Source organism: Oryza sativa, chromosome 9 (genome assembly GCF_034140825.1).
Source record: "Oryza sativa Japonica Group chromosome 9, ASM3414082v1".
Lineage (NCBI taxonomy): Eukaryota > Viridiplantae > Streptophyta > Magnoliopsida > Poales > Poaceae > Oryza > Oryza sativa.
Window position 1 is genome coordinate 19037552 of NC_089043.1, and position 22449 is coordinate 19060000.

At 44.5% G+C, this 22449-nt stretch overlaps 5 protein-coding genes across 10 annotated transcripts in view; 4 read left to right on the forward strand and 1 right to left on the reverse strand.

The window, feature by feature from the left end:
* Positions 1-345: 345 nt before the first annotated feature.
* Positions 346-1691, forward strand: LOC4347042 (uncharacterized). The gene is made up of 3 exons (XM_015755319.3): positions 346-551; positions 660-730; positions 1314-1691. Exons 1-3 carry the CDS (start codon positions 446-448, stop codon positions 1440-1442), a joined length of 306 nt encoding a protein of 101 aa, XP_015610805.1. The 5' UTR covers positions 346-445; the 3' UTR covers positions 1443-1691.
* A 4924-nt stretch (positions 1692-6615) lies between these two features.
* On the forward strand, positions 6616-8359 carry LOC4347043 (pentatricopeptide repeat-containing protein At2g36730). Its single transcript, XM_015755418.3, has one exon. It carries the CDS (start codon positions 6695-6697, stop codon positions 8204-8206), a length of 1512 nt encoding a protein of 503 aa, XP_015610904.3. The 5' UTR covers positions 6616-6694; the 3' UTR covers positions 8207-8359.
* A 3644-nt stretch (positions 8360-12003) lies between these two features.
* On the forward strand, positions 12004-17071 carry LOC4347044 (uncharacterized). Of its 6 annotated transcripts, none has more exons than XM_015756253.3 (9): positions 12004-12153; positions 13240-13349; positions 13443-13802; positions 15363-15434; positions 15519-15583; positions 15697-15847; positions 15967-16044; positions 16138-16247; positions 16620-17071. In XM_015756253.3, exons 3-9 carry the CDS (start codon positions 13548-13550, stop codon positions 16633-16635), a joined length of 747 nt encoding a protein of 248 aa, XP_015611739.1. In that variant the 5' UTR covers positions 12004-12153; positions 13240-13349; positions 13443-13547; the 3' UTR covers positions 16636-17071. The 6 variants fall into 6 exon arrangements, with proteins under 6 accessions (XP_015611739.1, XP_015611736.1, XP_066160424.1 ...); XM_015756250.3 differs by having other exon boundaries at positions 16138-16227; XM_066304327.1 differs by having other exon boundaries at positions 13240-13323.
* LOC4347045 (uncharacterized) lies at positions 16626-21088 on the reverse strand. Its single transcript, XM_015756247.3, has 4 exons — positions 20876-21088; positions 19162-19797; positions 18647-18745; positions 16626-18548 (listed from the first exon to the last, which is right to left on the reverse strand). The coding sequence occupies exons 1-4, from the start codon at positions 21035-21037 to the stop codon at positions 18198-18200; spliced, it is 1248 nt and encodes a 415-aa protein (XP_015611733.2). The 5' UTR covers positions 21038-21088; the 3' UTR covers positions 16626-18197.
* A 142-nt stretch (positions 21089-21230) lies between these two features.
* Positions 21231-22449, forward strand: part of LOC4347046 (uncharacterized) — a 3714-nt gene continuing 2495 nt past the window's right edge. The window contains exons 1-4 of the mRNA XM_015756248.3: positions 21231-21540; positions 21818-21906; positions 22145-22252; positions 22362-22444. Of these exons, the coding sequence (XP_015611734.1) occupies positions 21277-21540; positions 21818-21906; positions 22145-22252; positions 22362-22444 (544 nt within the window). The 5' untranslated portion in view covers positions 21231-21276. The remainder of the gene's footprint in view (positions 21541-21817; positions 21907-22144; positions 22253-22361; positions 22445-22449) is intronic.

The window sequence follows — 22449 nt, forward strand, 5'->3', positions numbered from 1 at the left end:
GACAATTTTTCCTTCAAATTAAGCAAACACCTCTGAAAACACAAGATACCCATGAAGTAGCTACTTACATATGACTTACTAATTAGTCTTCTTTTAATAGAAACTACACCATCTCTCACTCTCTCCTCATTCAACAAATGGCATGCCATGACCAAATACAGCAATATGAGATATGGACTAATAGAAGCACTTCATCAACTAGTGGACGGGGAAGAAAGGCAGAGAAAGGTTGGGCTAGTGCCAAATTCCACTGATTAGACTTTGTGAATCTCCACCTTGCCTTTTTGACTTTGGCTCCTAAATGAATGATCTAGGTTGCATGACATGTGCAATAAAAAGGGGTTGAGGGCATGACCAAGAAGTAGTGCAAGGGCACATGAAGCCAGCAGAGATTCCATTCCATTGAGAACTTGAGATAGTGCTGCTCAACAGCCTTCTATAGTGCATGCATACAATGGGGAAATCACCAGCACTACCACTCTACTATCTTCTTATCACCTTGTTGGCATTCTACTTCTTGATTGTTCCTTCCAATGCTATACCTCTCTCAAGTGAGTTCAGAATCACACTCATTGCCTTCCTTGATTCCTTGATCCATTTGGTTTTGTTGTTCTAGCATGTAAGATCAACCTGTTCATTCACATCCCTTTTGATTGCAGGAGTGCAAAGGCTGCACTTGCAAGAGTCCAGTGAGATGCCATTAGTCAGAGGCAGCACAGCAAAGCCAAAGGTATTTTAAATAATATAATATTATCTTCTCATTCTTAAGGACACATTGTTTCCATCCTTTTATCTTAATTTCCCTGGGTTTTTTATATGCATGCATATATAAGAGCTCATGAGAGGAATCCTATAAACCGACGCAGAGCATCTTGCATAATTCAAAATTTTCTTAGATGTTTGTTACACGTTTTTCGTACATCAAAATTTGTTCTCCAGTGAAGAAAAGGATTAGTGGTTCATAACCTGTTGCTAGTGCAAGAATTGTGTATAGGAATAGTTTTTCAAAGATTCCCATGTTAAAAAGGTGGATAGTTAGCATGATTGATATCCCCAAGATATGTACTGTTGAATTAGAGATGCATCAATTTGCGTCGAAGGACCTAGGTACACAAGTACTCAATCTACAACCTTATCACTTTCCTAGATATCGTTGTTATGGCCCAACCCATAGCCAACTTGAGAGAACCACTCCGTATTGAGTTATATATCAAGAGAGATGGTGGATTCATATCACATGGAAGTCAGAAAAACACTTACTTTACTATACACAGCATAGAATTGTTCGTTTTCATCAATGATATCTCTTTCAGATGGAAATGGAGAGACCAGTTGTTGCCCTAGAGGAGGACGCCATGATCAATGCGAGGATGGCTTTGGAGACACAGGACTATGCACCCTCAGGCCCAAACAACCACCACAAGCCACCGGGTTGGAGCTGAGCAGCTAGCTAGCTAGCTAGGATTCATATATATCACCTATATCAAAGTGTGTGCTTATATCTTACTCATGCAGTCTCATGTGCATGTGCCCTTCCCTTCATGACGATTTTGCAAAACCTCTTGATTGGTAGTCTGAGTCTTGTGACATAGCTTATGTATGAGATGTGGCTGTGAGTCAGCACAGGTGGCAACGATCACGTGTAACAAAAGGTGAATTATATTGCCAAGGCCTCGTATTTATTTGAGTTAGTTTGGGTATGTGAACTCTAGCTTAACTAGTCATATATATACTTCTTCCAAAGAGACTGAATATAGGATCAACTGTTCTTTCATCTGAGTAGTGTTGGGGGATCAGAGGCTCATTCTTATCCTTTCTTTCTCTCTCCTCGTTTGAACAGTGCAAGAGAGCTCTCCAATTCTTTCTCTGTCTCCGATGACCGTGGGTCGCTAGGGAGGGGATGGGGGAGGGGGGAGGGTCCAGGGAGCGGTTGGGCTTGTCCCAGTGTCGGGTTTTTTCCGTAGTTTGTGTAGTTCAATGGAGGAAGTTGTGTCGTCCTTCTTCGTCCTGGAGGTGCTTAGCCATGGATGGAGTTGTTGAAACTTATTCCTGTACTCTCTATTCCAACGGTACTCATTGGGTAAGTACTAGACGCCCTACTCTTCGGTGTCTGCGGCTTCAAGTTCACCAGATTTGCATGCAAAGAGGTTATGTCGGCCGTCCAACTTTTCTCTGGTGACCAACACAGAAGAACGGTGTTCTTTCCTTGGTATTCGGTTTTTCGTCTTCTGGGGGCAGCTGTGGTTTTCTTGTTTGGCCAAGGTAGCTTCAACCTCCACTGCGGAGGCCCCGACTGGGTTTGCTCCTCGGCTCTCTCCTTTGCAGCTCGCCATGGAATCATCCTCCCCATCGACGTCGGCACAAGATGGCTCGCCGTTCCTGTGGAAAAAGTAGGATCCGATTGCTTTTTAAGTTTTTTAAGTCCTCTTTTACATATTTTGTGTTATAAGGTTAATTTGCCCATTTCTTAGGGTCTTTTCTACAATCTGGAAGTTATATGTGTCGACTTCCTCTCTCATGTACGTTGTGTACCTTTACTTTAAAGAAAGTACATAAGTTTTTTTTGAAAAAAAAACATTGTTCATTCATCTTAATTAGACATCATACTGGAAATGATATTTTATTTGTATTATTAGTAGCGCATTTTACCTATACTGAGTACATATTTTTAATAGCATACTTTTTTATCATAAATTCATAAATATAACCTTAAATTACTACTCCCTTTTCCCATTTTAAGTGCAGACATGATTTTCCGTGCACAACTTTGACAGTCTGTTTTATTTGAAATTTTTTTGAAAAAATTTAAAAACATAAGTTACGTATAAAGTAATATTCGTGTTTTATCATCTCATAATAATAATAATAATACTAATTCTAAAAAAATTTTAAATAATACGGACGGTCAAAGTTAGACGCGGAAACTTATGGTTGCACTTAAAATGGGACGGAGAGAGTACTCAATAATGAATGAAAGGGTTAATTTTGGTAGATCCAAATACAATTTGGAGTCTCCCTTTTGCTATTGTTACTACTAGAAAAGCAATTTTCGCAGGCGGCCAAAATTGCTCTTTGCAGGTGGTCACACACGCCGCTTGTAAGCAAAGGCATGCGAAAATATTATATCTTCACAGGAGGATGGCCGCTCACCTAGAAAAAGCTATTTTTGCAAACGGATAGATGAAGACGGCCGCATGTGGAAATAGGTTTTTCATAAGCGGTGTCCTTATGTCACCCGGCTAAAAAATATTTTTTTTTCAAAAGAAAAAGAAAATTAACCGCATAAAAGCCGTTCCACCGACATAAATAGAATGGTTTAGAAATGATTTTTTTTCCTCGGATTCATCAACAACAGCACTAGCATGCATGCATCAACAGCAAACAAAACACGGACAGCAATAGCTAGCATCATACTCCCTCTGTTTCAAAAAATCTAACCTAGCACTTGGATGGAACACAATTAATACAACGGATTTGAACTAGATTGGATTCTTTTGAGTCGAGTAATCATCAACAATTCAACAGCAGTATAAAGGCATTCATGCAACAACATCCTCAGATCTGGTTCGTATGGGCTCACCGGCCGGCGAGCACGCTGGCAGCAGCTAGCTCGCACCACTCCGCAACAGCATCCGCAGCTGGACGCTTTTGGCTACAGCGTCCACCTTATATTTTACGAAATCTTAGCAACTACTCCCTCCATTTCACAATGTAAGTCATTCTAGCATTTCTCATATTCATATTGATGTTAATGAATCCAGATTAAACGGAGAAAGTACAAGTAATTACCACTTATTCAGTTTCAGGATTATTAATTATTGAGAATAGAAAAATAGGGCCCATGTTCATCACCTAACGTGACAAAAAAAATGCAGAAAAAGTACGCTGAAGGTCACTCAACTTATCATCGAGTTACAAAATCATCTTTGAACCGTACATTGGTGGAGAAATGCTTTTTAGTCCCGGTTCGTAACCCCCCTGTAGTCCCGGTTTTTCAACCGGGACTAAGAATCCGGGACTAAAGATCGCTATCTTTAGTCCCGGTTCAAATAACCGGGACTAAAAATCAATCTTTAGTCCCGGTTGGTGTTACCAACCGGGACTAAAGATGGGAGCATCTTTAGTCCCGGTTGATAACACCAACCGGGACTAAAGATATTTTTTCTTTTTTTTTCTGCTTTTAATATTGAATATTGATTTCACACCATCCCCTCCCATATCCAAATCATCACATATTACAGAACATCTCCAAATCCTCAAACAAATCATCTCCAAATACATTACAAACTCTTAAAAAAATTACATCACAGGGTTCTAAAAAATTCATCACAGATTCACATCTCACACAAAAATACATCACAGATTCACATCTCAAAAAAAAAAGAAAAAAAATCTGGCCGGCGGCCACTGCCGCCTCCCCTCCTCCCCTCTGCGCCGGCCGGCCAGCGCCGCGCCGGTTGCCGCCGAGCGGCCGCCCACCGCAGCCGCCGCCTCCGCGCGGCCTCCCGCGCCGCCGCGCCGGCCGCCCACCGCCGCCGCCGCGCGGCCCCCCGCGCTGCCGCGCCGGCCGCCATGCAGGCCGCCTCCGCGCCGTCCCCTGCGTCGCCGCCTCCACGCCGGCCGCCTGCACTGTGGTGAAGGAAAAAAGGAAGGAGAGGAGGGGAGTTAGAGATAAGGAAAGAGATAAGAAGTTAGAGAGGAAAAAAAGAGATAGAGGGAGGAGTTTGTTGTGTGGACGGGAAAAGAGGATCGGTACTATGGATTATATAGTGTGTTTTGATTTTTATTCCCGGTTAGTAACACCAACCGGGACTAAAAATAGGTTTTTAGTCCCGGTTGGTGTTACTAACCGGGACTAAAGATCATAGGGCCCTGACACAGCCTGACATGGAATCAACCGGGACTAAAAATCATCTTTAGTCCCGGTTAGAGTTACCAACCGGGACTAAAGATGATTTTTAGTCCCGGTTGGTAACAACAACCGGGACTAAAGATCTTCCTCTTATTAACCGGGACTAAAAATCATTTTTAGTCCCGGTTTTTAATGGAACCGGGACTATTATGGATATGGGTCGACCGACCAAAGATGGTTTCTCTACCAGTGGTAAAATCGGATATGACGTATCCCCCAATTTACAAAACCAGTGCAAATTATATCCCTCGGTGGTTTTGACCCCGGTTTTGTCAGATGTGGTAGCTGACTCAGCGTGGAACCCACGTGGGCCCCACACGTCAGCCTGTTCTTCCCCTCCCATCTCTACCTCTCTTCCTCTCACCTCTCTTCTCCACGAGCGGCGGCGGGTGAGCAGCTGCATGGGTGGTGGCCGGTGGGGGAGCAGCTGGGCGCGGCAGAGCAGCGCGTGGGCAGGCGCAGGCGGCGGGGGGAGCAGCTGGGCGCGACCGGCGGGCGGCGGATCAGCGCGCGGGAAGGTGGTGGCCATCCCTTCCTCTCTTCCCCATCGTCTCCTCCGCCTAGTTGACCCACCAAACACATCGCCTATAGTTTGGTTGGAGGGAGTTTTTAGGAGGGATTGGGAGTTTAGAGGGATGAGGCTATTAAGTGTTTTGTTTGGTTGGGAGACATGGGAATTTTGGTGGGATGGGGATGGGGATGGGGAATTGAGGAAGGAACTCCCTCCTTTTCAATACGTGGGTAGGAGCAGGTAATTGGGAGGGAATTCCTCCTTTACTTAATCTAAGCAAATCTCAGTCATCCATTTTTATTAATGATCTAATCTCCAACTAAACTCCCTATCAATTTCCATAACCTCTACCAAACAAGATATTGGGATTAAAAATCAAATTCCCATCTTAATCTCATTATCAATTCTCTCGTGTAAACTCTCAATCCCCTTCCCTCGAGTTACCAAACAAGCTTTGAAGGGCCTTCAATTCCACCCCGCTCGCCGCCACAATCCCCGTCCGCTGGAGGAGAGTGAGCAGTGTCCACACCACACCCTCCGCCGAGTCCACCCATTGAGACCGCTGCCGTGCCCGTCGAGGGCTGGTGGCTGGAGGAGCTTGCCGAGGAAGTCATGGGCTTGAAGGGAACGAGAGGAAGAGAGAGAGAGAGGAGCCCCTGCCGCCATCGCTTGAGGAGACCCGCGCTCGACCTCCTCCCAGGTTCTACCCTTCTAGTCATCGTCGTTTGTGGCCTCATGGGGACCGCCATAGCCAAGGAGGCCATGGCGCGGCCATCCCCATCGATCGACGTCCTCCGCCTGATGAGCACCCGCTACCCCGTGGCCCAACTCCTCTCCCGTCGGCCGTTGCTCGCGCCCGCCGCACTGGCCTGCCGCGCGCCCGCGCCTAGCTCCTCTTCGCCGGGCGCTGCCCGTGGAGAGGGAAGGAGAGAGGAAGAGAGGTGGAGAGGGGAGGGGAAGAAGAGGCTGACACGTGGGTCCCACGCTGATTCAGCTACCACATCGGATAAAACCGAAGTTAAACTGCCAAGGGACCTATTTTACACTGGTTTTATAAGTTGGGGGATACGTCATATCCGGTTTTGCAGTTCAAGGACGATTTTGTAACTTGATGACAAGTTGAGGGACCTTCGCTGTACTTTTTCCAAAAGATGCAGATGCAAGTATCGAGCGGGCCGGGCCCGTTAGGCCCAACAGCAACCGCAGCGTGTGCTTTCCCCCACGACCAAATCGCCGTCGGCCGTCGCGCGCCGCCGCGCAACCTCCATGGAATGGCCGCTCTCCACCTCCACGCCCTCATCGCCGGCGGCGGCGGCGCCACCACCGTCCCCCATCTCCGGCAGATCCACGCCCATCTCCTCACCTCCGGCCGCTTCCCCTCCCTCGGCCCCGTCCTCCTCCGCCGCCTCATTTCGCTGCCCAATCCCCACCTCCACCTCGCCCACCGTCTCCTCCTCTCCCTCCCCTCCCCATCCCTCGACCTCTTCAACCTCCTCCTTCCCCCGCTCGCCTCCTCGCCGGACCCCTCCACCGCCGCCGCCCTCTTCCTTCGCCTCCGCCGCGGGGGTCTCCGCCCCGACGCGCACACGCTCCCGCACGTCCTCAAGGCGCTCGCGCGCCTCGCCCCGGGATCCCTCCCCGTTGTCGGATCCGTGCACTCGGAGGCCGTCAAGGACGGCCTCGCCTCCGCGGTGGTGTACGTCCCGAACGCGCTCATGGCCGCGTACTCGGCCTGTGGGCAACTGGAGCGCGCCGTGCAGGTGTTCGACGAAATGCCGCGCCGGACCGTCGTGTCCTGGAACACCGCGCTCACCGCCTGCGCGGGCAACGGCCGCCACGAGCTGTGCGTCGAGCTGTTCGCGGAGATGCTAGAGGCTGGTTCCGTGCCGGACCCGACCACGTTCGTGGTCATGCTGTCCGCCGCGGCCGAGCTGGGCAACCTGGCGCTCGGCAAGTGGGCGCATGGACAGGTTGTTTCCCGGAGGCTGGACATGACGCTTCAGCTTGGGACGGCGGCAGTGAACATGTACTCCAAGTGTGCCACGGTGAGTTATGCCCTGCGCTTGTTCGAGAGGATGCCCGCGAGGAATGTCTGGACATGGACTGCCATGATCGTAGGGTTTGCGCAGAATGGTTTGGCTCAGGAAGCGCTGGAGCTGTTTGACAGGATGAAACTCTCAAAGATCATACCCAATTATGTCACATTTCTTGGTCTGCTTTGTGCATGTAGCCATGCTGGCCTGGTTGATGAGGGGCGCCGGTTCTTCCACGAAATGCAGCATGTTTATGGTATTGTGCCGATGATGACGCACTACAGCGCCATGGTTGATGTCCTAGGCCGCAACGGTCTTCTCCAGGAAGCTTATGACTTTGTTGTAGGAATGCCAGTCGAGGCTGACCCAGTTGTGTGGAGGACATTATTGGCAGCCTGCCAGCTGCATAGCTCCAAGGACTGTATTGAGATCATTGACAAGGTGCAGGGCAAACTGCTGGAGCTAGAGCCCCGGAGAAGCGGGAACTACGTCATGGTTTCAAACATCTACTGCGAAATTGGATCATGGGACGAGGCAGCGAAGGCAAGGAGGGTGATGAGGGAAGGAGGGATGAAGAAGGTTGCGGGAGAGAGTTGTGTTGAGGTGGGAGGACGGGTGCATCGGTTCATCTTCGGGGATGATTCTTGCCCTGAATTTCATGGGGCTTGTAGGATTCTCCATGAATTGAATCTCAACATGAGAAAATGTGAACCTATTGACCCAATCTTATTTACTGATGATGCTGACTAGCTTTCAAATTTCGTGCATTCTTTTCCTTGATGATGCGTTTGGTTGTGTGAAACGGTCTAGAGCCTGTCATATAGTTTTGCTCTATTCTATCCAACCAAGCATTGCCCTTGTAAAATGAAGATGACTATGTTTTATTGGTCACTCTTCATTTTTTATTTGTCTATCCTGTATTTCGTCATGAGAAGGCTCCTTTGGAACTCATGAATTTTACAGGATTTTCATGGGGTTAGTTCAATTCTTATGAAAATCCTTCAGAAGACCTTTGCTTCAAGGAGGCTTAAATAAAAGCCAAGTTCCTTTGTGAGTTAGAAAGAAAAGAAAGAACGGGCATTTTACTTGCTTAGTGAAAACCATGATGTTGTTCTACCATAGGAGTAATGCCACATTGAACTGTCCGGGCCTAAATTGCGTTTGAACTGTAACACTCCAAAATGGCGTTTTATTTATTTAATTTTTAAATATCTGCTAGAGACAGGTACACCGCCAGGTGACCTCCACTGGCTAGTGTACCCTACTATCATCCGGATGTCGCCGGGCCTAGTGACGCCCATGAGCAAGATTGTGGATGAGGCCTCCAGAACTTGGTGGAAAAACATGGACCAGGGACTCACCTGGTGAGCATGTCGGTTCATCGGTCCACCAGTCGAACCGCCGATTTATTGTTAATTATTTTTTAAGTTGTAATCCACTCTCAAAGTAGTTTTTTCTATCCTCACCTACAAGATCCTCTTGCATAGTTGGTTAGGTGGGAGCAGCATCTCCAAGAGAGTGGCCATTTGACTCTCCAAGCTAAAATTTAGTAAGTGAAGAGAAAAAACACCCTCCAACAGATTTTGTCGTCCTGCTTGCCAAATCAACCCCCCGACTGGCTAAATCTAGCAAGCCTTCTTGGCTTGCCAAAGGTGGGTCACATATTCAGATCCTCCTCCCCCCACCGCCGCCACCACCGCCACAATTATGCAGTCATCGGAGCCGCCTCTCCTCTCTGTCCACCGCGTCCGTCGATCGGTGGAGAGGGGTGCAATGGTAGCGGCAGCGACCCCACCTCCTTTTCCTCAATAGCAACCCCACCGGACAGAGCTGACAAGCGTCGCCGCCTCTCATCCTAATCCTTCCCCCACGATGGGATTTGAATCGACGAACAGGGCACAACGATGGCGGCTCGACGGTTGTTCTGCCGCCCCTCCTCCTTGACGCAGCTCCTCCCTGTGCCCCCGTCCCCATCTCTAGCCCTTCCAATGTTGCCATCGCCATCGCCAATTTTCGTCGTCACTGCCCATTTTCGTCACCACTGTTTTTCACCGACACCTCTGCCGCCGTCAGATCCGCTCGCCTGCTATCGACACGTAGGAATCGATGAGGGAATAGCGGTTTCAATGTTCGCCGCCTCTATCGGCGGTGGTAGGTGGGAGGAATGAGGAGGGGAGCATTGTGCAGAGAAAAGAAGGGAGAAGGAGATAGACACTGACAAGTGGGTCCCATTGCTATGATGGAGAGCATGTTGAATTGAAAGATAAATTTGGCTCTCCAAATTTTTGGCAAGTTGGCCAAATGAACATGTAAAGAGTCAAATTTAGATAACATGTTGGAGATACTCTATAGGCATGCAGATCCTTTCTCAAAAGGTTTGGGGTTGACTCTTAATTGCCCAACCAAGAATTTAATTTTTTTTCTATGTAGCTAGTACAGTTTACGATATGACTCGCTTTGGTTTTTAAGACGGTTCACCATAAAACCATCCGGTCTAACCGGTTTTCGCTGGTTCATATGCATAGACGATCTTTTCTACAAATTGAACCATGCTAGGGACTGGTTCTGGTTTTTCCCGGTTCAACCGTCGGGCCGATCTCTTTTTTTACTATGCTCCGGAGTCGCACTAAAGTTGTACCTTGGGTAAAAATTATCCTCCCCTTCATTTCCTCTCTTCTCCCCCCCTCCCCACCATATTTCGTTTCCACCGATTTCTTGCAGCGCGTGGTGCGATTTGGGTATTGGATTGTTGTAGGGATGTTGGATTTGTGGTCGCGCGATTGGGTTCCTTAGGGTTGAGGATGATGGCATTCTATGCAAGAAGCGGTATGCCGACGTTGATTTTCGGAGGTGGGATTTGGTGGATTCTGTTTAAATAGGCTAGCCCAACCATGCCATCTAGACACGATAAAACTATAGTTGGTATAGCAAAGCATGGGCCCGTCGGCTCATGGACAACCCAATTTTGGGCCTGTTCAGATTGTAGCCAAAATAAACCTTACCAAGTTTTGCAATGCCAAAATTTTAGCAAGATGCCAATATTACCAAAACTTTGGCAAGATGCCAATATTGCTAAAATTTTGACATGATTTCTTATGTATTAACCAAATTTGACAACAAACTAAATGTAGACATTTTTTTTGACAACTTTACTAAAAAATGGTATGGTTAAAAATGCATCAAATTGAACATGCCCTTTAGTTGTGCTGAAAAAAAAGTGTAAATTGCTATTTGGGCTAGGTATTCTTACAAGTTTTCAAATTAGACCATTCTTCAACCATTCTTTTTACTTAACACCAGCTAACTTTACATTTTATTTCAACTTAGACCACCCTCATCTAATCCATCCACCTAAGTCCAATGACTGTCATCGCTCCACACACTAGCTATCTCTCATCTTTCTTTCTTCTCTCCAGCAACTGGGGGAACCATTGAATCCAATAAAGAGGATCATGAATCAGCGTCCCCACTCTCCACTAGGTCAGTTCCTGCCTCTCTAAATCCTCACTAGCCCGGTGCTACCGATCTCAACAATGACTATAATAGCCGCGTGCATTACGATGGGAGGCAAGAGAAGACATGTCGGTGGCTAATGTGTGCGATTGGGTGCAGAGGAGGAATGACGATGGCTCATGGAGAAGGAGCGGCGGTGGTGGTGCGTGGATGTGAAGAGTGGTAGCCAGTGGGTGTCGCTGGCATCCGTGGCGGAGGAGTTTGTTGTCTGCACCCATCCCCAACCGAATTCCACCGAAAGGTGGGCCCCTAGTCCAAATTATAAAGAACAGTTGGTTTTAAATGAAAAGTTTGAAATAAGGTTGTTCAAAATAACACCTACTACCTCCGTTATAAAATGTAGTAACCTAGTACCCGATGAGACATATTTTATTACTATGAATCAATTATAGGTTGCTATATTTTTAGATAAAGGGAGTACATAATAATGTGCTGTTTAGTAGGCTTGACCACCGTCACGCTGTACGTAACATTTTTAGCGGGCACTATAAGTTTGTAACAAACACACAGGGACTGTAGCGGCTGGCTACAGTTGCACCGTAGCCAAGCCTACCAAACATAAGCAATAAGCAATAGTTTAGACAAACCTATAATTTATTTACTTCCTACATCCAAAAAACAAACACTTTAGATATTAATTCGGATGAGATAGTATTACATTAGTATCTCTACTATTATAAAATTTGAAGATGTTTTTGTTAATATTTTGGTACATCATTCGTGTTTGAGTCGGATTTTAAATTCGTTTGCTTTTGAAAATATAAAAGGAGTCATATAAGAAATCCCTTTAAAAAATCCGCATGCTTACTTGATATGAAAGTTGGACTACTAATTGATGTTCATGATTTTCTAAAAAAAATCTAAGCAAATTCCCAAAGTGAATTTCATCTTAGCTAAACCGTACAACAATAATAAGATTAAAATAGCATTCACCCGTTGCAATACACAGACTTTTTTTTAAAATATAAAAAGGAAATCTTTCGTCGCTGTCCCTTATGCGTAAATAAAAAAAAGGAAAGAAAAGAAAAACTCCCGTCGCGTGCCAAGAAAAAAAAAAAGAAGAAAAACTCCCGTCTCGTCTCCGCTCCATGCGCCAGCGCTGATCTCCATCTCGCGAGGAGGGCAGAGCAGGGCGCCGATCCTCAATCTCGCGACCGGAGCAGGGGAGGGGTTCCTGCATCCTGGTGAGCATCCAAATCCTCTCTCTCTCTCCCCCACCCGCTTTCGTCTCGAATTTGCTTTGCGTGCGTTAACCCTACAGCTTCCTCTTCTAGATCTGGAAGAAGCTTTTCCTCTTAATTTCAGAGCATTAACCTTAGTACTTACAAGTAAAAGTTTGATTTCCACCCCCAAAAGTATGGGGATTCAACTGGATTGAACCCCCATGTCCGGATCCGCCCCTGGGAGAGGGTAATTTCGTCGGTTTATTATGCTTTTCGGTGCTTCGCGGTGAGGGATTTGGTATTTTGGATTTGGGTGGGCACGCCCATGTGCATTTATCGTGGAGCAAGATTGGTAGGAAGGTTGGCTCGAGGTTTACCATGAAATTTGGGACTATTTTTCTATTTGTAATTTCTTGGTAGCGCGATGTACGATGGCAACAATTTATTTTAATTTTTGCCTCCTTCCTCTGGTTTGATAAAATTGAGGGTGGTGGCGGAAGGAAACCTCCATTTCATCAATCCTGAGGCAAGAAGGGTACCCTTTTTCTTGGAAACCTCATATTAATTTGTCATGGATATGCTTTTCATGTAACCTTATACTGAGTTATCTTCGGTTTCGGTCCATATAAATTTAGGATTGAGATGATTTCTGAGATGTAATTATTGTAAATTGCATTTATAATCCTGCATTTGCATAATGTTCTGAGCTGCAGAACACTGGTTTCCATTCCCGAGCAATTATACCACAATAGAGACAATAACAAAGGCACGAAATGTAGGGTGGACTCTCGTTCTTGTTATTCTTTTGTTATCAAATCTTTAGGGAATTATAAGGATTATAGTTTAGTGTTCTTTTTGTAAGCACACTTGTGACTCATCGCATTAAAATGCTGGGACATGTGTTACCATTTGCATAAGCTGAGCAATACCATTATGTGTGGTCTTGGACTTATCTTATCTGTACTGATTTAGCATTGCATTGCTTTTGATGTTATGGAAACATCGTTTATATATCTTTTTACTATTCAACTGAGAGTTATGACATATGAACTATGAATAATTCCTGTTTCTGCTGCAACATTTGCTGATTGAGGAACTTGCATGCAGAAAGGTGGAGCTCAAATCATTAGTGCCCCATTTATCTCGTACCAAGGACTTTGGTGCCTCATTTTGTGAAAATAAGAAATTTCTGTGAGCTGCTTCGCAACTGTCCTACTGTAGGTTTCATGTTCTTGTATTCGTTCTGTGTAGGTTTTTCTAATTAATCATGTCATTTGTTGAACCCTTTTGTTTTCTTTTCACTTTTTCAGCAGGGGGCTACACCTGATCTAGCAACTAAGATTATGAACTTTGAGCGGATCTCATAGGATTTGTAAAGAATTCTTTTGTTGGAGTAGTTTTTTTTATTTGAAACAATGAAGGATCATCTAATGGTAAATGTTGATGATCTAATGGCGCCTGAATGCTTTGAGACCACTGGGGCAGCCAAGAATTCATCAGGGGAAGCCGCTGCGCAGGCACCCACTACAGTGCATACCTTTTTGGCAGTTGGAGAAAGCATGGCCCCTGAAGAAGAACCTCTTCTGCAGTTGGTGGAATGTCGCATTTGTCAGGAGGAAGACAGTATAAAAAATCTGGAGAGCCCATGTGCCTGTACTGGCAGTCTAAAGGTTCAAACATTATCCCATGAACTCCAGTTTTAGTTGCAAGTGTTTATTCAAGTATCTCTGTTTAAAGGGCAACATATGAAATTAGGCAAGATTAACTCGTCTCGTTAGGTTCTGTTTGTTGTATTTTCGTGTTCACAGCAAAGTGTGGTTGGCTGGATATTATTGTTGTCGTTCTTGCCTTTTTGTTTCCCAGATTGGCAGATTGGGTGTTAGTATGCCCTTGATTTGACTCGGTCTAGGTCTCTAGGAGATGTTGGCCCTAATACTAGGATAAAAGAATAGGTGCATGAACTATAGTATTCTTCATATATTGCACAAGCCAAGACACCATTTACACAGGTCGGTTTCTACAGTAATCGGGCTGCTACTTACAGCTCATGTTACACCTCATCTAATAGCTCAAAACTGGCTTGCTACCAAGACAGACATGCTGCTTGTCTGCTTACCAAGCTCAAGCAGCAATGAAACTACTAATACAGGGTGCTAGCTAGTAAAATTTGCTCTGTATCCTTCCATGCCAACACAACAAAGCATACAATCACTTGTGTATTGTTGAACCTATTATCACTCATTTGTGCTAGAAACTTCAAGCAGCAACAAGCAACCAACTTGACCAACTAGTAGTCAAATGCAATTTGACTTCTTCCTCTTGAAGAAAATAATTAAATATCCAACAGGAGATACATATAAACCACCCATTTCGGAATGCTTCAATTATTTGGTTTTTCAGTTAATATGTATTGTTTCACCAATCATCATATAAATACCCATTAAGATTTTTTTTCCTAATTTCTGCACCGGAACTGTACATTATACTGTTTATCTTTCATAGTATAAATATCTTTTGGCACCAAATTTCTTGACAGGCTTTGTAAATTCAGTGCCATGCTTAGGATCTTATTTTCTTTTCTATCCACAGACCGCGTGCATGGAAAATTGAAGATAGATTCATGGATAATATGCAATTGTGAATGTTTAACCTAGATGGGTTGTTTTTGAAAACTGAATCTTTTTTAGGGGATGAAAACTGAATGTTGATATATGCTGACAAGATGGAGACTCAAATTTGCAGCAATCTATGAACTGTTTCACATTTTTAGCATGTATCAAATATTTGACATGCTTTTCATGAAATGTGCAGTGTCTCAAGCCAGATTCTTCTGGTTATGTAGGCAACAAGTCATAGTCTACTAGGAAAAAAGTCTCACCTTAATAACATGATTTAGTTGCGGCATCTCAGCATGTCTTCTAAAATCTCATTTATGATGAGAAACAGCTCACAAGTTTCCTGATGCTACTAATGGTTCTTTTTTAACCATATCCCAGTATGTTGGCAAATATTTGCATTGTGTATTATATAATGTGTAAAAGGTGGAAGCAATACCTATTCTGTTCCACCTGTATCCACACCTGTTTTTATCCTGGCTATATCCACAACTGCAACTGAAGTTCTTGCTGTGGCGCTCCTGATTTTTTTTATGTAACTATAAGTTTCCGAATTTATGATCCCTAGATACCGCATGTGGATATTGCTCATACATTTTTAGTTTTGTGATACAGTATGCTCATCGGGCTTGTGTGCAACGATGGTGCAATGAGAAAGGAGATGTAACGTGTGAAATTTGTCATGAGGTGAATTTATGTTCAAATGATTCATCTTTCCTTCCTCCACAGGAGCAATCCTGAATTTGACCTGTTGGAATGACATTACTGCAGCCATATGAACACGGTTACACTGCACCTACTAGGCCTCATCCTGATGAAACTACCATTGACATCAGGTAGGGCATCATGCTTTTCTATATTGAAGACATGGGTTCTTGTTGATATTATATCGTGGTGTCATTTGTAGTATTCCAGGCTAATTGCAACCTATTTCTTTTGGAATGCACAGTGGTGGCTGGACCATTACTGGTACTGCATTTGACTTGCGTGATCCTAGGATCCTTGCAGTTGCACAGAACCACATTATGGAAGCTGAATACGATGATTACTCTGCCACAAATGCCAGCACTGCTGCTTTTTGTCGCTCTGCTGCTCTAGTTGTGAGTTCCTAATTTCTGCGCCACAAATGTATTTATATATTTTTTGAGACAACAGATGTATTTATATTGATTGCACATGTAATGGAAGGTCTTGTTTATTTACCTTTGCTTATGTTCAGTTAATGGCTCTGTTATTATTGAGACATGCGCTGACTCTAACTGATGAAGATGACGATGATACTTCTGCAATGTTTTCAGTGAGTGAAAGAATGCTCTTTAACTATCTGGTTATCATTGTTTTGTTGTACATCATCATTAGAAGTTGGTATTGATGCTCTATTACTTGACAGCTTTTTCTATTGCGTGCTGCTGGATTTCTGCTACCATTCTATATAATGGCTTGGGCAGTGAGTATCTTGCAGCGCCGCAGACAGCGACAGGTCAGTATGTTATCATACAGGTGATTTACATTATTTTCTACTATTTTAAATTTGTTAGAACTTGGAATGTGTGATAATTTTATTTGTTATTGCCTTGTTCTTCAGATATTTGCATTCGAGTTGATCTACTTGGCTGTTTGAATTTTTAGTTTTTATCTGCTCTCTTCCTCTCCATATGTGAGATCATAGAACTAGTTAGGCTACTGATCCTGGGGGATATTCGAATATCTTAGGACGGAAAATTTTGAACTGCTTTCATTAACATAGTTTTTGCATAATGCAATGGATATTTGAGCATCATTAGTTTCAATAATATTTGTTAGCTTCTGGATTGTAGTTAATTCACGGGGTATCTTGTTTTCAAGTGTTTGTTTCAATGTATGTTTGTTCAGGAGGCGGCTGCCTTAGCAGCAACTGAGGTGGCATTCATTCTTCAGTCTGGGCAAGGAACCGGAGTGCATTTCACCATTGCACCGGATTCGCCGACCACACCGCAGCACGAGCCACAGCCTTGAAGGAGTGGCTTGGTCGGCTGCAGCCGGGCAGTGCTCGAATCGCCCAAGGCTAGAATTCATCGACGGCTGCTGCTACTGTCAAGTGCAGAAACCACAGATACATTTGTTCGCGTGTGTGTGCCAGTGTACTAGTAGTAGAGAGTGTAAAGGCGCATTTGGTTTGGTGTCTCTCTCCCAGTTTGCGCTCCGGATTTCGCTTGTGCGTTTTGCTTGTCGGCCCGGGAGTAACGTGGTGTGTATATAAAGCAACAACGCTACTTTGATTAAGTGTTCTGTAATTGTTCCAAGATGGAACGGGCACTCTACAAGTGCAGTTTCTTCTCTGCCCATCTCGTTGTCTACTTGCTCATGTCATCTGATGCTAGTGCAAAACTTTGTTGAGAAAAATGGTATTATCTCTGTCTCAAAATAAGTTAATATGATACAGGATGCGATATATCTTAGTATTATGAATCTGCGATATATCTTAGTAATATGAATCTGAATGTACCTGATGTATTAGGATGTCTTATCTTGTACCATATTAACTTATTGCAGATTTGTAGTGTTAGTATATGTCATGTCCTATACTAGATTAATTTAATTTATTCCCAAACGAAGATATCCTTTCAGGACGGAAGGAGTAGGACTTGTAACAAAATGGGCAGCAGTTATACTGAAGGTGCTATATAATATCCGGTGTGTGTTGCTGGCACATGGCCAAATTTGGTTTGCCAAATTTCTGGCCAATCCTCGTTTTGGCTCATCAAAGAGCATGGCCTAATGTTTTGGGCCTGATCGCAACAATTGTATGCGATTTGCTTCATGAAAGAAAATGTCCATTTTCGCTCCTTTCTACCATTGCTCGAATCTGATCTTCAATCTCGGATTTGTCTCTCAACCCGATCTTGTGAGAGTTGATATACCAGTTTTGTGGTTGAAGGATAATAATTGGATTCAGCTGATGATTGAGGGAGTACAAAGGGACCTTTTCCTTTCATGGATGGGCTATGCCTGATCAACCACTGTCTTGAAGACCCATTTCAAAGATCGAATGGGCTGAAAACAACAGTTTGATAGCTACTTTCCAGATGAGAAAGGCCAAATTGCTAGCTCGACTTTGTTTCCATCTCTCTGTTCTTCCTATGTAGTACTATGATTTTTCTGACGGGTTAACAGCAACTACCCAGCAATTATTCCCAAAAGAAAAGATAGAAGGAACTGTAAGGGCAACAAGAGATAACCAAATGTGCCATTCTCACATTTTCAATAGGTTCCAAGGTATCCTTACAAAAAAGGAGATGGGTATATATGGATGTGTTCATGTGTATGATAGCATTTCTACAGCCTGGTCTGTATTTTGCCTCCTCTGGGTAAAAGCTGAGAACTCAACAACCAGTATGAACCAAAATCGGGGATGACATACCTACAATGGAAGGCACCCATCGACCATCACCATCCACAAGCAAATTAGGCTCAATCAAAATCTTGGGAGCAGTCGAAGTCGTCCCCTTCACGGGGTTGGCCGAAAGAACTGTACGCCAGATGATCACCCTTCTTCATCTTGCCACCCAGGAAGCTCTGGGGGTCCTTGTCATCGTGCTGCAGCCTCCCAGTTACCTCCAGGCACAGGCCATTCTTGGTGAGTCTCTTGCTCTGTCGAGCTCTGTCAGTTTTTGGCTTCACTGGCCCTGTTTCGATGAACACGGGCTGCTCTCTGATTGTGGGGTTGGCTTGTATGCGGTGGATCTGATCCTTCTCTTCAGGTGGTCCCAAGATCCGGTGCTCGGATTCCAACACGGTGGCTCCATCCTTGTTCAAAATTACCTGTCGGAAACAGTTGCAAAATTACGTCCTCTTCCAAATGTTTTGCCTAGAGCTTTAAGCAAATTAGATGCTGTGCGACAGGAACGACATTGTATTACCTTGCGGCCCACCAAATCAAATGTGACGACCACTTTCCCTTTATCCTTTTCAGCTGCTTCCTGAGCTTCCCCGTGCTGCTTCTTTAGGTCTGACTTTTCCTGAAGCAAGAAAGATTGAGAACTTACTTAACATTGTTCCAAATGGTTTGGTTGGACAAATTTGCTAGTATCTCAAATAGTTGCACAGTAAATTGCTGTCTGATCCCGTCAAGTTATATGTTCTTATCATATAAATATGATGATATATCAAATGCCAATTGTGCAAGCAATTTCAAGCGTAAGATGTAATTAAGAGTGCCGCTGTTTTCTCCAAGGTTTGTAGTATATGTTCATTAGTGTCCTCCAAAAAGGCAACCAGCAATTCTGATTGAAAAAACAATTTGCAGGCAGGATTGGGTGAAGTGTGCACATATAAATAAACAACAGGAACATTCTATAAGGCTGTTTAGCACAATGAATCAGTAAAAAGGTGTTTAAATGAGTCATTAGGATAGGAATGCAAATATAAAATTTACCTTTGAAGAAAGCCAACTATTTCCTTCCATTTCAAAGTAGTCACTTTGATCATCATAAACTTTAGTCCTTGCTGCAGAGTTTCTGTCATAGTCAACAAGCCTCTTTGCATATGCTTCAGCTTCAGCTTCTGCTTCCGAAAGAGGAATTTCAACATCACTTAAACCAGCATATGTGCTTCCTTCCATTAGAACAAGTGCACCACAGAAACTGCATGGTCCCTCACCCTCTTGTTCACACACAATTTTGCCACATGATAAGCAGTTGCTGACAAGGTTGTGCTGGCGTGCTTGGCATGAACAAGGTTTCCCCTGCTTGAAGACAATAGAACCCTTCGCTGCCTCAGCAAGGGAGATGGCCTTTACTGCTTTCTTTTTTGAACCTCTCTTGGAGGCAACTCGGGGTTCAGTAGTCTCTGGTTGATTCTTGGAACTCTGGCCAGAAGAAGATGCTGCTGCATCTTTTTGTGTGCGTGTCTGCTTCTTGGTTTGGGTAGGCCCAGCTTCAGCAGAAGGCTTCACATAAGGCTGAAGATTTGATGATTGTAGGTTTTCATTGCCCTTCAATGGATCAATGTAACCCCTCCTCTGCAAGTACTCCTGAATAAGGTCCTGAGCAGCTTCTACTCCAATAATATTCTGCACCATTACACTGACCATGATCAATGATGAAGAATAAAGACAAAGGACAAAGGACTAAGCAACAGTAATTTCAGATGCATTCATGCATAATATTTACCTAATGGCAAGCACTGTCACTCGAAGATGAGCAATATGAAACAAATAAAGAAAATAGAACTAAAAATCCTCGCGAACACCAAATGTCCAGTTGAGAACAGAAAGCTAGGAGGAATAGATAGGAACATCTTATTTTTGGACTGAACACACAAGATAGTCCTTTCAACTTTATTGCAGATGTGTATCAGGGATATGTAAATTCCTGGTCATAGTCCTTTCAACTTCATTGCAGATGCACATCAGGGGTATGTAAATTCGTGATCAAGCCTAGAGTTTCAAATTTCAATTCAAAGTGACATGTTTGCTAGGAAAAAAAAAGGTATCATTGCACACAAGTTCTGCAATTATGTCTTTGATGAAAAGTTGCAGCCGCATAAATAGACATGGATACAAACTAACAACTGAACAGAAACACAGCTAACTCAACAATTCAAGCACCATGCTGCTCCGAGATTGCAGATACACCTCTTAGGTAAAAGACTGTTCTAATGCACTCATCGTGCTTAAACTTAAAGTGACGCATCAGGTTATAGAGTTTCATTCATCACGGTATAATTCATAATAGTATCATCATATTCTAATAGTATCATAATTGCAAATCCCCCTTCTCTATTCTCTAACAAATCCATGAGCCATACATTGTTTTTCTAACCCCGCTTAAGTATTCATGTTATCCTCCCTTTGCAATAATAACTCGCAGAAATCCCAAAACCAAAGAGGGAAGCAGCACAACGCATCAAACTTCGCACCAAAAATCGCGACACACCGACGATCAGACTTTCAAAATTAACCCTAGAAATCGCTAAATCAAATCTCACAAACCCTAACCCGACAAAGGCGCACGCACAGATCAGGCCACCCGCGACACACCAAACAAACTAACAATCGCACAACCATCTCCGATCAGAACCTAAATAGAGTAACCCCTGCATAGCTGCGCATCATCGTAGGGGGGATGATGGATAGTATGGGTACGGACCGCGAGGTAGTCAGCGGCGTCGGGCGGAGGCGCGAGCTCGCAGAAGGAGACGAGGCCCGAGATGAGGTCCGCGTCGAGCTCCAGCGCGCCACCCATCCGCTCCCGCAGCTCCTGCAGCGCGCCCTTCAGCCACTCGCCGGACGTGCTCGCCGTCGCCGCCATCGCCGCCGCCGCAAGAGCCCTCTCTACTATGGAGAAGAAGCGGTGTGGTTCACTTTTGCAAATTCCACCCTGAACCTATACACAATTCCGGAGAAGGCTTATCACTTCGATTTTTATTTTAGTCCTTGTACTTTTACAGTTTTACAAATTGGTCCCTCACCTTATCCCGAAGGACACGTGCGACTTCTTCGGTGAGCCAGCGAGCACTCGAGCTGAGAGCAAAGAAGCGCATCCTTCTCATGGCGGCCTCCTCGTCGTCGGCGGCGGCGGCGGCGTTGTCGCCGGCGATCTCTCTTCACCTGCTCCGGCCGCTCCCGTGCAGAGCCGTACTCCTGTCCAGGCAACGGAGGCCATTTCCATCGCCAAGAGCTGGCTGCCTGGCGGCGGTAAGAGCTCAGCGGCGGTGGCTCCGGTCGCCGGAGATCGGCCGGTGGAGGAGGCGCGGGGGCTACGCCTGCCTCTCCTTCAACTCCGGCAATAAGCCGCCTCCGCCTTCCAGTGAGGTGACTCTACGCCGCCGCCGCCGCTTCAGATTTTGAGGAATTTAAATACTAGTAGCTTCTTGGAAGAACACACCTCTAAGATCTTTCTTTCTTTCTTTCTTTCTTCTTTTTTTTCTTTTTTTTTTACGGATGCATCGGTAGAATGGCAAATGTGCATTTGATAGGAGTATCTTATTATGATGGAAAACATGTCTAGTTTAGTTGGATGTAAGTATTCCTCTCTTTTGCGATGGTTTCTCTTGCTGAAGATTTTGTGACATAATTTGGATGTGAGCAGAATTCAGACGAATGGCCAATCCTTCGCCGATGGGATGTGCCGTGGGAGTGGCAGACGGTGGTGCTCACCATGGTGGGCTGTGGAGTAAGGTACTCCTAAACTTTTGTACCCTATGCTGGTTAGTGTTTTAGTGATGTCTATCTGCTATTGCAATGCTGCACATAGTATTGGATTTGGAGCTAATTATGAAAAGAAAATTCCATATGTTCATAACTTAGAATTGGCAGATACATAATGCTCAAATTTATTGCTCTTTACAGTATTTTAGTGTATTCAATCATCGACAGCTCTATTGAAGAAAGCTTTTTCTGAATGTTCTTTAGACAGCTTTGTTCTGACAGGATTGGTTGAGCAATCGGTTTTGACGTATGTGGGGTTTAGAGCTGTCGAGGCAACGGTAGATCAGAAGGCAGAAATACTTTTCCTTGGACAACTGTACGAATCCAAGCACTTGCTGTTTTTTTTTTTTTTTGCATTCTTCAAACAATGGATACTTTGACAGTTGCCAAAGTATTTATCATTTTCTTTTCACTGTCTTAAGCAGTAGCGTGACAGCAGTTGTGCTGGGTGTTGTATATGGCATCACCAATACCTTCCGACCACTGCCAGATGATATATTTCGTTATGGTCAG